This window comes from Podarcis tiliguerta (genome assembly GCF_965153285.1).
Source record: "Podarcis tiliguerta genome assembly, chromosome: 2".
NCBI lineage: Eukaryota > Metazoa > Chordata > Lepidosauria > Squamata > Lacertidae > Podarcis > Podarcis tiliguerta.
This window is the reverse complement of record NC_139535.1, coordinates 44,397,247-44,411,854: the sequence shown is the minus strand read 5'-3', so window position 1 is coordinate 44,411,854 and position 14,608 is coordinate 44,397,247. Positions and strand designations below refer to the sequence as shown.

Below are 14,608 nucleotides of genomic sequence, written 5' to 3'. Positions count from 1 at the left end.
ACGTGACCCGGAAGTGTCTGCGGACAGCGCTGGCTCCCGGCCTATAGAGTGAGATGAGCGCACAACCCTAGAGTCTGGCAAGACTGGCCCGTACGGGCAGGGGTACCTTTACCTTTACCTTTCTTAACTTGCATTAACTGTCAGTGCACATAGGTTTTTTAAAGGTGTCCTTTCAAGCCCCACCCGATCCCCACGTGACTTAAGGCTCTCCTCCTTTTTAGTGCCCTCTGAATGCATTATAAGCAAGGCTGATGCCGTGTAGTACGCTGTGCCCCATGAGCGGCGATTCATTCGTGCAAAACAGCAGCACAGCAGTACCTCTGCCACAAATGAAAGGGACTTCATGTAGACCATACCTTACCTTTTCTGTATCGGTTCAGCCAACGAGTCATTTCCATTTTGAATTTCCCATCTAGAAGTATAATATGTTATAAGCATCCCTGTAGCTTCCCCCTCTCTGTTCATCACTCTGTCTTCAAGTTCCTGTGGAAGAGCCATTCGACGAGCAAAAACCCATCACAAACACTTCCCCTCCCGTGGTTTCCAGCCTATAAGCAGAGCCTGAACACAGCAGCACTCTCCCCTTCTGCGGTTTCCAGAAACTGGTATTGAGAAGTACAGTGCCTCTAGCAGTGAAGGGAGAACATATCCATCAGGGTTAGGAGCCACTGATAATCTCTTCTTTCACAAATTTGTCTAATCCTCTTTTAAAGCCCTCCAAGATGGTGGTCAGCAATGTCTCCAAAGCTTAATTATGCAGTGTGTGAATAAATACCTACTTTTGTCTATACCGGTATTTGCATCCCTCAGCCCCCTAAATGAGTCCATTTGAACACAGATAACATAATGCCTGAATTATTTTGAGCATCTGATGAAAGCTTTTGTTCACCAAAGGCTTTCAAGGGTTTGAGTTTATGAATAAGCTTTCATTCTATCCGAAGTGATTGCAGCTTTTCGTCTGATGTTTTAGTTTGATTTTTGCCTTCAAACTGTTGTTTTGTTTTAATTGTATGCCAACTGCCTTGGTAAAGGTAAGATAAAGGCAGTGGCGTAGTGTGGGTTGTCAGCACCCGGGGCAAGGCAAGTAATTTGCGCCCACTAACCTGTGGATTTGCGCCCCCTAACCCGTGGATTTGCGCCCCCTAACCCTAACCCCCAGATGTTGTGCCCGGTGCGGCCGGCCCCCCCCTGCACCCCCCACGCTATGCCACTGGATAAAGGACCCCTGGGTGGTTAAGCCCAGTCAAAGGCAATTATGGGGTGTGGTGCCAAGGATCCCAGTGTTTGTCCACAGACAGCTTTCTGGGTCATGTGGCCAGCATGACTAAACCGCTTCTGGCACAACGGGACACTGTGACGGAAACCAAAGCACACGGAAACAGCGTTTACCTTCCCCCTGTAGCAGTATTTATTTATCTACTTGCACTGGCATGCTTTCAAACTGCTAGGTTGGCAGGAGCTGGGACAGAGCAATGGGAGCTCACCCCGTTGCGGCGATTCGAAACGCCGACCTTCTGATCAGCAAGCCCAAGAGGCTCAGTGGTTTAGACTACAGTGCCACCCGTGTCCCCAGCTGCCTTGGACAGCCATATGTGGGAAAGGCAGGATGGAAATCTTTTAAATAAATGGATGCCTTTAATATGGGCTAGCTGACGTATGAGAAACTAAAAAGTTAGAAATGGAAGGTTTCCTCAGAATCTGAGCAATGAAATCACAGCTAAATTTGACATTTTTTTCTTAATTAAAAATCTTTATTATAATCCCCTCATATTTATTGTGAAAAAATACATTTCATGAATTATCTGATATGCTTATAAAAACAGAGGATAAAATAAATTTGCAGTCATGTGCATTTGTCCTTGTTGCTGTCAAAAACCTTCAAAGGCAGCAAAAGCACAAACTGTTAAGAACAGAGATACAGAAACATATACCGGATATACGTGTTTCCTTGTTTTCATGATAGGATCACCTTCTTTTTGGGAAAGCAAATTGCTGTTAAATTCTGAGATGTACTGTTTAATTTAAAAACAAAAAAAACAGAATGTATTTTCAAATAACATTTGTCAGATCTGTTAAATCTGTCGGTATTCTGACGTTTATTGTAACTGATACATGGGAACAATGCAGTGATTCATTTCTATACAGTGTTTTAAGGCACATTCAGCAGGTATCTCTATTCACATTTGGCTTTGGTCCAGCAAATCCTTCGTTGCGTTGATGAGACTGCCTATCCAGGTAAATGAGTATCCATTGTCCCCTGCGGGTCCTTTTCATGCCCATAGACCTCGACAACATGTATCGTACTTATGGTATGTATGGCAACGTTATGCCCCGGTCCCAGCTGTCTACCAAGTGCACTGCTGGGTTTGGCTGGTTTGCTGTGTAAATCGTTTTCTCCAAAACAGCCAGTCTCTGTGATGCCTCCAGCCCATTTGTCATGGAAACTGGAAAAGAAAAGAAACCTTTTAAAAATTTAGATAAAACTATAGCCTTGATACTGTCATTGGATTTCTCTCTCCCCACCACCACCACCGCAGTAAAGAAGTTGTCAATAAATAGCAGAGCAGATAAAAATCTAGAATACCCAATAAATATAGCACGCCTCGCCCAGGTCTGTCAACCACAAGATAGGGAGTTGTCCTTTCCTTGGGAGGTTCGGTTACCTCCCTCACTGTTTAGATTTGCTTATCATATCTATACATAAATTTTATTAAGTTTTCTGTTTTACAATTTAAAATACTCATATTACATCCTTTAGATGTCAATGATTTCCCTTCTCCTTTTTCCCTGGTTCATTTTACATATCATAAATCCCTGAACGTTTTACAAAAACTATACCACTCAGTATTCCATTATTGCATCCATCAAAACTTGTTTATACTGTTGGATTTATCTTAATGCTGCCAGCGTTTTCAGCTGTATACAATTATTTACCATATATTCAATAAACATTGTCCAATCTTCTTTAAACGTATGTTCTTCTTGATCTCTTATTCTATATGTTAAGTCTGCAAGTTGTGCATATTCTGTCAACTTAAGTTGCCATTTTTCTTTAGTTGGGACCTCGCTTGTTTTCCATTTTGGGGCTAACAAAACACGGGCCACAGTAGAAGCATACATAAATAACCTTTTTTAAAATTAAAAGGGGGGGGGGATTTGCTTATTCATTCTGTCTACAGCAGATCTTACCAGCTTGCTTATACATTTATTTATAACATTCCTAGATCTTGTATTTCCACCTTGTGGCGCTCTTCCTAGATCAGGTCTGGGGACCCTTTTTCAGTCTGAGGCCTTATTCAGTTCTGGGCACCTGGTGGTAGCGGGAACCACACCCCAGTGGTGGAAGGTGCCAGAGGCAAAAATGAGTAGAGCAACTAAATTTTACCTCTGTACAGGTAAAATTTTACATCTTTGCATGTTTCTACGCATACCTCTGTATCCTCCATCCCAGCAAGCAAGAGACATTCTCAGAGTTCAAGGACACATTCCAGCCAGGCAAAAACACTTAAGGAAGGGCAATGCAAGGTAGTGAGGAATGTGACCTGAGGAGAAGCCTGTAGGCTACATAGGGAGGTCTGGAGGACCATGTGTGGCCTATGGGCCTGAAATTTCCCACTCCTGTTCTAAATGGAGATTTTATAAGTTTCTGCACAGATAAAAAAACACACAAATGCTTTTATGGCAGACAATTTGATGCCTGCATAAAAGCTCAATATATTTTTTAGATAAGACAGTTGTACCTTGGTTTTCAAACAGAATGGGTTCCGACAGTCTGTTCGACTTCCAAAACATTCAGAAAGCAAGGCACAGTTTCCAATTGGCTGCAGGAGTGTTCTGCAGCCAATTGGAAATTGTGCCAGACATTTGGCTTCCGAGGCAAAGTTTGCAAACCAGAACACCTGCTTCCGGGTTTGTGGCATTCAAATTCCAAGTTGTTTGTGAACTAAGCTGTTCAAAAACCAAGGTACGACTGTACTAGACAAATACAAGTCTTTTCTAATAATAATAATAATAATAATAATAATAATAATAATAAGTCATTCATGTAGGCTACTGGAACCATATTAGAGATCCCTGAAGCTATTTCTCAGAAGAGACATCTACTTTTTTCTCATATTAGCTTAGCACAGCCAAAGAGGAAATCAATATATTTCAACAGGAAGTACTGTAGAGGTGTGCAGATTGCTTAACAACTGCCGTTCAAGGGCAACACGTTGTAAAATACACGGTTCAAAAGCAAGTACTTTGAGAAGCCACAGAAAAATCAAAGGATAAAGATTTTCCAATCAAACGTTGGAAACCGACATCCAACACAAAATGTTATTGACCTAATTTTTGACTTATAAGAATCAGCTTTGGAGGAGGGGGAAGGCTACAGCAGTTACAGGTAACATTTTCCTTTATCCCGTATGTTGTCAAAAGCACGTGCTTCCCCTATTGTGTCATATACAGAATTCAATTTTCTTGAGGTAATAATACAAGTGGTTGCAGGTCAAAAGCCAAAGTGATATAACGACAAGGGAGGAAAGGAGGCAGGAAGATAAAGATTACTTCAGGGAAAAGGTGTGGTTGCTTTCTGCATTTATATCTGATTGCTAGATACCAGGTGACACATAAAAACTACTTTTATTTTCAAGGCCTCTGTCAGGAGGAGTGCTTTTTAAAAAAAGAAAAAGAAGAAGAAGTTACGTTCTCTTTACACTACAGTTGCTTTCCAACTTCTATAATTGATCCCAGAGTGATAGTGTTCTCTGAAGCTTTATGTTGGAGTGTTGAAGAGTCTTTTGGAGAGTGTCAAAGAAAACAAATGATATCTGGATAAACGATGCCCTTTGCATGTGGCTAGATAGTGTGCAAATACCACCAAGGACTAGATATGTAAACCTTGATAAATTCGAATTGACTCAAATAACAACAATCTGACACAGTATGATTTGTCCACTGCAGGTATAAACGCTGGAAGTTGTGGGACAGGAGGGAGATAGGAATGTGTTTTCACAAATTTTGACCCTACCACATACACACAAAATCTTGTTTCCCTCAGCCATATCATTGGTTCCTTTTACTGTCAACTCTTTATAGCAATCGCAACATAGTGTACAATTATATTATATGCCCTTGCATTCTGTTGAAATCAAGGCCACTTCTGCACATCTAACTCAGTGCCTGGTTCTGCTCAGTGTCTAAAGGAAATTGCCTGGCCAAATTCTTCACTTGCATCAGCATATAAAATCCTAGTAACAATTTCACCTGTTAGAGGTTAAGAGACTCCCCTGTCATCATGGGCCATGATTCTGCTGAAGAGATAAGCAACTAGTTGTGTATTAATGTCTGGTGCCCAAGTTGCACCTCCCCACTGGAAATGTCTCCACTGTGCTTGAAGGGGTATAAGGCTTTTGGGATTAATGGCACATGCAGAAGGAATGTGAACATGCGATAAGATTTGGGGGTAACATGAGAGAGATCATGAAATGGCAGGCTGGAAGGACTCATATGCCAGCTCTTTAAAGAGAGGTGCATGTATGGGATATCGTGAAATATTGCCACACCTGGTGACTTTGATAAAACATGGCATCCCTTTATCAGAAGGATGGTTTCATAGACCACCACAAGCTTGGATACTTGTATGAAAAGGAACTCTAGGATTTCTAAAAAATGCCCATGGACACTAAGAGGGTAGAAGTGCTATATGGGATGTATTATTTGCACGCTTTGGCCACTCTGTCTGATTGATCATTGTTCATTCTTCTCAACACTTTGGTAAGTCTATTTGGTTTTTAAAAATGCATTTCTCCAATTCATTAGTGTTCTGATGAGAATCCACATGAACAGCCATATCAGCAAATGCATGCAGAAGGTTGCATTCATAAGCAGATCTGTCTTGCTGGATCAGCGGGAGGCTGTCTTATTTTGTTGTTGTGTGCAGCTTTGATCTCCGTTTGCATCCCTCCATTCATTATAAAACAGATAGACAAAAAGACAAGTGATCACCAGCTGAGTTCAGAAGAATCAACTTAATTCCCCTTTGTGTTCTTCCTAATGATAATAATGTGAACAGGACTTGCAATAAGACTTCAGCACTGTAAGACATAACAAGTATGCTCTTCTGTTTCCTGACTGACATTGGAAATTGCTTTGCACAGGAATTTCTTCTGAAAGGTGGCGGGTAGAAATTTTTGCTTGTGTTACAATACACAACATTTTGGTGGGAATAATGCAGCTGTTGTGGAAACAATAATGGCTTGAATATGACAAAGCATACAGAGTACAATGTTTGCAACAAGATTTTATAACATAATTTCATGGTTATAATACAACTAACTTTATCTTAATCAAAGGGTTTGGGAAGAGTATACCAAAAGCCCTATTTATTTTGAGCTTTTATCCTGCATTTTTATCTTGTGAACTACCCTGAAATATTTGGGTGAAGGGTGGTATATAAATTTAATGAATAATAAAATGATAATATTCATATCCAGAGTTCAAATCATCCAGATTTCACTAGGTGATGTTACAGCCAAAATAAGTTCTCCAGCAACTCACAGGGGCAGATGCTCCTCCAGATTATGGAGTCCCAAGCCGTTTGGGGCTTTAACAAAAGCACCTTGAATTAGGTTCACTACAAGCAGCCTGTGCGGATCTTTCGAGCACAGTGTTCTATGGTTTCATGCAGCTGTGCTGATCAGCAATCTCTCAGCTGCATTTTGCACTACCTGCAATTTCGGAACCCTGTTCAAAAGCAATCTCACAAAGATCACATTGTCATAGTCAACCCTGGCACATGGATTACTGTACTAAGGTATCCCTGTCCCTGAACAGTCAGAACTAGTAAACCAGCCAAACTGGGAAACAGATGCTCTGCACCACCACAGCCATGAGCCTCCAGCAACAAGGTTCAAGGAAGAACCCCAGACTACGCACCTGATCCTTCAGGGGTATGCAATGCCATCCAGAAGAAGAAGAAGAAGAAGAAGAAGAAGAAGAAGAAGAAGAAGAGTTTGGATTTGATATCCCGCCTTTCACTCCCTTTAAGGAGTCTCAAAGCGGCTAACATTCTCCTTTCCCTTCCTCCCCCACAACAAACACTCTGTGAGGTGAGTGGGGCTGAGAGACTTCAAGAAGTGTGACTGGCCCAAGGTCACCCAGCAGCTGCATGTGGAGGAGCGGAGACGCGAACCCGGTTCCCCAGATTACGAGACTACCGCTCTTAACCACTACACCACACTGGCTGATCATCCAAATCTCAGACCTGATCTACAACACCTCCATCTTGTCAGAAGCCAACTTCAGTTTATTGGCCCTCATCCAATTCATTGACAGCCCAAACTCTGACTTAGCACTTGAGCAGCTTCTCCTGACTCTTACTGAAAAGGGAGCTGGATGTTATCAGCATACCAATGACACTTCATCCTCAATCCCTTGATAATCACTTCAAATGGCTTCTTAACTATCATAAATAACATGAGAGGCAAGCTGGATCCCTGTGAGGCCCCACAGCACAATTGCCATGGGGCTGAGTAAAAGTTCCCAAACTTGGTCCTGAAGCTAGAGGCAGAACGACCAGAATCTCATATCTTTTGATTCCCAGCCCACAGAGCCTATCCAGGAAGATACTGTGGTATTTAAGTCTGTTGCAAGATGAGGGGAATTAGCAGGGTCACCCTCTCCACATCCTTCTCCCAATACAGACAGATCATCAGTCAGGATGACCAAAGCTGTTTCATACCAAAACCAAGTCTGAAGTTGGATTGAAAAGCATCCAGCTAATTGGCCTCCTTTAAGTATGCCTGGCACTGAACAGCCACCACCCTTTGGAGTTTGGGGCCCTCAAAGGGGATATGAAGGCTGGATGGCTCAACTGGTGAGAGCATGAGTAACTGGGTGGAAGTTGTCAGACACACTTCTGGGTCCAGAGAGTGCTTCTGAAGGAATTTAACTGGGACTAAGCCCTGTTTTGTGGAAGAAAAGGAGAATATATTTTCTGAGTAGAAGCAATGAAGTTAGTGTCTGCAGCCATGTTCATGCCCGGCTGGCTGCCCTCTAACAAGAAAATGCTTTTGAACATAAGAAGAAAGGAAGGATGCTGCAATGCCCAGCTGCAGTGACTAGTATCTGCCCGAGTGGGCCCTCTTTTGTCCATGATGGTGCAGATGTTGCTTCCATCATCTGCCAACTTCCTGAGTTCCAGCGCCAGCTGTGTTGCAGCAGACTTTGGATGTGCCTAAAAGCAACTGGGCAAGTACTTGGTGAAGGCAAAGGATGGAATCATCAGGTTAAAAAGAAATCCCCTTGCCTTCTAGGAACACCAAGTAGCATCAAGTCTTAAAGGGCACCAGAGGACAAAAACCTTCTGAACACAGAGGGAAAAAGAGAATTTTGATATTTGACAATAAAAAACCAAAATTTTAAAATGCAGCTTAACTTTCTAAAGTTAACTTTCCAATCTTTTCACTTACAGTACACCATCTTGAAAAATACATTTGACCCTATTTCACAAAGATTGCAACCTTTATAAAAAATTTTTTAACTTGCTACCAATTTGACAGCCTACTCCCTTAATTTGCCCCCACAATGCTGCTAAGTACTGAGGTGTTGAAGCCTACTCATAGCACTTTAACTGTCACTTTTATATATATATATATAAAGTTTAAGCACATGTAAATTCTTGGTTAATTTGTGAATTTTCTGCCAAAGGATACATCAATGGCCACCAGCTTAGATGCCTTTAATAGCTGACTAAAACTTAGTGGAATCCTAAGAGCAGAAGATCTGGCCAAAGGCCTGTCTAGGCCAGCATCCTGTTCTCACAGTGGCCAACCAAATGCCTATGGGAACAAGCAGGGCCTGAGCACAACAGGCCTCTCCCCACTTTGTGGTTCCCAGCAACTGCTATTCAAAGGCTAGGCCTACTCAGAAGTAACTCCCTCTTCATCACATATAACCTGTACAGTCCTATATACATAGTTTGGGCCAGGTTCGACTAAATAGCTGTGTTAGTGGGAGCCACTGCAATGAGTCCCACTAGTGTAATGGGACTTTCCACACGTCTCACTTCTGTCCCCGTTTCCTCCTCAGTACTGCTTGGGAAGGTCAGGAGGTCTGCCCAGAACACCCAACAGGAAGGAGGAGAGAGGAGATTGTTCCATCAAGCAAGCAGAAACACTTGGGCTGATGGAACCATCGCCTTAGTGTGACATTGAATTCCACACTTTATATTCCTACCATAAAAATAAAAAACGGGGAGATCAGTTCCCTAATCTGACTTTGCACTTCTTTCCCCTAATTTGTGGCTATGCTTGGCTGCGACAGCAAAACATTTTTTAGCTCTTTAAGGGGCTTGTGTCGCTGTCTGTGCTAAAAGCACTGTGTAGATACCCTGGTGGCATGTTCATACTCTCTGTCAGTGCAGGGGTTTCACTGACATTTGCCCACAGTTAACAGACAAGAGTGTTTATTTGAGGAGCAGTAAAACAAATCCAAAGTAAACTGAAGTGTGGGATGAATTAGTAAGAACTACTAATCTCTGAAACCTATTCCCGGTCAGTTAATACCTCTGCTTCCCACCCTCTCTATCTCTTGCAACAGTCCTCTGACATAAATTCCAACCATCACTCCAACTGTCATTCTATTCTCTCTTCCGTTCCACCTCCCACTTACCCCTAATCTTCCATACTCCAAGTGATCTCCACCCTCTGATCCCAAACATGGTCGACTCACTTATTTTTTGCATAGCCTCTCGCAGGCAACAGCCCATTTCATTGTGTACATTTATTCCTTCCTTTCCAAATGCAGCCAGGATATTGCTGTTTTGTTTTTGTTTTCCCCCTGGATGCTTGCTTTGCTTGTTTTTGCTAAACAGGCCACTTGGTTGTTAAGAGATTTTCCCTTTTTTGTTCATAACACACAGCGCTAAAGCATTCTGAATCAACGCTTCAGAAAAGCCACAGCATCTCAGTCCTTCAGAGGCAACTTCTAAAAATACCCAGTAAATACTTCTTTAGGAGTGCACCAATTAGCAGCCCTACAAAAAAAAAAAAGAAAGCAAGATTTTTCATGGAAATACACGCCAGCTGCTCCTAATGGAGAAAACGCAGCCTCTTACACCTAGAGTCAAATGCACAGCCTTTACAAGTCACCCAGCAATTAGTTCACTGAACCAGGGCTTTTTCGCCATTAGCATTTCAGCTAGATAAAATTGTGGCAAAGTGGGGAATGTTAAGCCTTTGAAAAGTGGGATGATGTGCAGTGTGTGTGTAGCATTCAAATCTTCTGAAAACAATCATGCCAGAAAATATATAAATATAACAATACTCAGCATCTACAGCTTTGAAGGCCAAACTAGATTAACATTCATCGGCTTAGGAAGCTACTTTATGCCATCAGATGATTTACCCATCTAGTCCAGAATTATCCACTATTGAGGGTCTTAAATTGTTTACACCATCATCTGCTTAGCTGGTCCTTTAAAACTGGAAATACTAAGGACTGGACTTTGGGCTTCTTGTATGTGATGCATAGGCTCAGCCACGGAGCTATGGCCCTGCTCCTAAAATCTTTCTCTGAATATCTCTTTACACGCTTTGGTTAAAAGTAGGAATGGCTGGGGCTCTTGTCCTATCCACCTCCTCTCTTCAGCTAACAGAAGCTTTGGGACACAATTTCCACTGGAATATCCTTTGGAGTGGGGAGAGAGATAAATTCCTCCTGCCAAGCTCCAGCTCTCAAATCCAAATCACACCTGTTCCATGGCTGCTTTGACCAAAGGGAAAGAAAACATGACATTGCCAGTCCCCCACATCACACTGAGTTTGGCCCTTTAAAAAATGCGTGTCTCTTACTTGAAAAGACTGGATGTCAAATGCAAAACATTTTCTTTAGGTTCTTGTTTGCATTTGCCCCATGTGCTCAACAGCCATTGCCTCAAGAGGTAATGGAAAGAAGAGCCATTTCTGAACACTGGGCAAGGAAAAAGCTTTCGGTTTGTCAAGGGCAGATATGGGCCCTCTCTATCTGGCTCTTAGAACTCTTCCCCCCCTGGTCCTTGAGTGTTTTTGCCTAGGTGGGATGCATCCTTGAGCTCTGATCATGCCTCTTGCTTCCCTGGATGGATGGAGGGGTATGTGAGGCTGTATAGGAACTAGCCTACTGTACAAAGGTAAAAATCACATTTGTTGCTCCACCCACTTTTGCCTTTAGCCCTGCCCACCCCTGGAAAGTGTCCCTTGAGGTGAAAAAGGTTCCACACTCTTGGTCAAGGGGAACTTGGCTAGAAAAGGGAAGTGTCTGACTTTTAATGTAAGAAGTCCAGTTCAGTCTTTTCAGAACAGCACCGCCTGTAGGCCCAGGGAGGGATTTCCTGCAGTGAATGAATGTGCAGCCAACTCCATAACATGAGGCTTTTTCACACAACAGCCTTAGATTTCAGTGGCACAACCATGTGGTGAAAGTCAGAACCGAGGGAGGGAGGACAGAGACCTTGAAAAACAATGTGTTACAATGACACTTCATTTGTTGACTTCCAATTTCATTTGTTATATAATGCATTACAAGGCTGCTTCAGACTGCACTTACTCTGCAAATTCCTCTTTACTGCCTTGCTATTTGCAATAATTTATGTGTTCAGGATGAAGAAGAAGATTTGATTCTGTCTAATTCATTACAAAACAAATGTCCCTTAAGTGATGCACAAAGCTGTCACCCCATTTGTCAGCTTCAAGGCATGCCACATAATACATTGGACCCATGGCTGTTAAGTCATTTAGTGAATATAGATTTGCATTCAAGAACTTACTACATTGCCCAAAAGAGTTAGGCGTTTTTGATTAATGGGCCATAGGCTGGCCCTACCATTAGGGAAAATGAGGTTCCAACTCAAGCAATGAAGTAAGGGCAACGTTTGCAGCAAAAGGCTCTTGTCCAGTCTCCTGTAGGCACCTCCAACTATTTCTGTCCACTAGAACCACCACCATCTCCCAGGGAATCACTTTAACAGAAGACCTTAACAGATTGGGGAACTGGGCCCAAACTAACAAAATGCATTTCAGTAGGGACAAATGTAAGGCCCAGCATTTAGGCAGGAAGAATCAGCTGCACAGATATAAGATGGGGAACACTTGGCTTACCAGTAGTACCTGTGAAAAGGATCTGCAGCTCTTGGTGGACCACAAACTTAACATGAGTCAACAGTGTGATGCAGCAGCAGCAGCAGCAAGGGGGGGGGAGGTAATGCAATGCTCCAGGCACCTGGCATCTGGCCCCCAAAATATTGCACAGATGGAAATGTGGCCCATGGACTGAGGTCTTCCCACCCCTGGTTTAAGGTGATATACAAACCAGGGCAAAGTGTGCAGAGCATGGACTCAACCTCAGACATGTCTTTCCATAACACATGAATGGAGCCACAGGAGAATGACAGAATGGAGCCAGGAAGTGTGGCCTTGCTCATCCCTTCATATCCCTGAAACCAAGTGAGGGCTATAGTAAAACAGTCTGTGCTCCGCAGAGATTAGCACAGAACAGAGACAGAGCCGTAGCTAGGTGATCTTGCACCCCTTGCAGAACTGTCCAGATTGTGCCCCCTAGGGAATGTGGCACAGAAAGAAATAGGGGGAAACAGGGCCCCCGCATATCATATAAATACCCTCTATTTAAAACATTTTCTTAAGAGGCAATAATTGATATTTTTATTTATAGACATATTTATGGAAATATTTTTAGCAGATTTTGCGCCCCCTCCTTGCCTGGGCCCCTGGCGGGGGCCTTCCTCACCACCCCCTAGCTACGGCCCTGAATAGAGATTTTAGTGAAACAGACTGTTGCATGCCAAGTATTTGCTGCTTTATATATTTTATTTGTGTTTAAATTGAAAACAACTGTCCTGCTTAGTAAACAAAATGGTACAAATTCCAGAAATGTAAATATGGACTGCATATTCATCTAATCTCAGCACTTCATTACATGCAGGTGTCTAAAATTTAAAGCAAGCTCTTAATCCTTTTGACGAAGTGCCTTAGGATATAATCACTGTGTAATTAGCTTTTTAAGTATATGTAAAACCCCTCAAAACTCAAAAATTGATTAAGTAGCCACTAGACCTTGTACCAAACGTACCATTTCCCGTGTTTTTTTACAGGTGCATCACACTAGTTTAAAGCTTGTGTTAAACTATACAGTAATTAATTGAATTTGCTGTGGTCAATCCTGAACTCTTTTAAATGCCAAGCTAATGCTTACACTAGAATCTGCTATCAAAAGTAATTTTAAAAAATACCTCACCACCATATGAAGCAAGAAGTTTTAATTTATTTGTTTATTATTTTGTTTATGTTATGTATGCGCTGCCCAATGACAAAAGGTTCTCTGAGATTACTCTGAGTATGATTTAGTTGGCTATCCCCAATATAATACAATAAAAAGACAAGAATGTAAAATGCGGCATTAGAACTTCAGGTAACATCAGGAGCAGAACAGAGAGCAAAGAATAAAAATCAACAAAGCTAAAATAGAGTTGAAAGTGACAAGATTTTTTTTTAAAAAAGCAGTGGCACCCCGTTTACAAAGACCCTTTCACTTTTAGCCACCTGCCAGCTCAGTGGGCTGAGACCTTTTAATAAAGGCCTCAGGTGAAGACCTCAGGTTTGGGCAAGGAAATATGGGCTTGCAATACATAGCTCATTTCCGTTTTTGTATGTTAGATAGAAATGGGACACGTCCATGCCTCAGTCACAGATTTGATCCTAAGGAGGGAGCTAAACACTGGAGAGTTGCCACTGCAGCCATTCACACTGTTGAGGTCGCTGGCATCCATTTGTCTTAAGAGGCAATGGAGTGTGCCTCCGGGGATGAAGTCAAACCACTGCATTAGCAGCACCAGGCTCCAAGCCTAGGCAAGTGTTATGGAGGTCCTGAGCTGCCTAGATGACAAGAAACCCCTCTTGGCCTCACTGATGTGGTGCGAAAGAAAGCAGAACACGTGGCACCAGCTGGGCTGCAGGAGGTGCCAGAATAATGCATACAAAGCGCCATCCAACCATCTCAGGGACTCCACTCTGGATTGGTGTAGGGCAGGCATAGGCAAACGGCCCTCCAGATGTTTTGGGACTACAACTCCCATCATCCCTTACCACTGGTCCTGTTAGCTAGGGATGATGGGAGTTGTAGTCCCAAAACATCTGGAGGGCCCAGTTTGTCCATGCCTGGTGTAGGGTTTACTCCTCAGCCTTTTTCCCCTCTCCCAATGAAATCACACAAGGCAGCAAAGGTTTAGGATCAGAGTTTTATTGACTGTTGGACCCACTATTGGTCTCGTCCACTCAATCTGCCAGAGCCTGTCTTTGCACGCAGGGCAAGTCCCTAACTCACTGAGCATTTGAGACCCATCGGTGACCCTCACCTGGTTTAGCAGCCCAGTCAAAGCCATTCCCAGGGTGGGGCCGCTATCGCATGCTGGCAGCTTCTGGGAGCCACAAGTGAAAGCTGAGTGCAGGGTAGGAATCAAAAGTGGACAAACTATCCCAGAAGGAGCCTGACCTGCCCCACACCAGAGGTACTACTCCATCCCTAACACCCCACCATTCACACTAACCACATTTTAAAAAAGCAATTCCAC

The 14,608-nt window shown here is 42.8% G+C and overlaps 1 protein-coding gene across 1 annotated transcript in view; it reads right to left on the bottom strand.

Annotated features, from left to right (window-relative positions):
• Positions 1–1,729: 1,729 nt before the first annotated feature.
• SUSD3 (sushi domain containing 3) overlaps positions 1,730–14,608 on the bottom strand; it is a 51,253-nt gene continuing 38,374 nt past the window's right edge. The window contains exon 5 of the mRNA XM_083421785.1: positions 1,730–2,444. Within this exon, the coding sequence (XP_083277911.1) occupies positions 2,228–2,444 (217 nt within the window). The 3' untranslated portion in view covers positions 1,730–2,227. The remainder of the gene's footprint in view (positions 2,445–14,608) is intronic.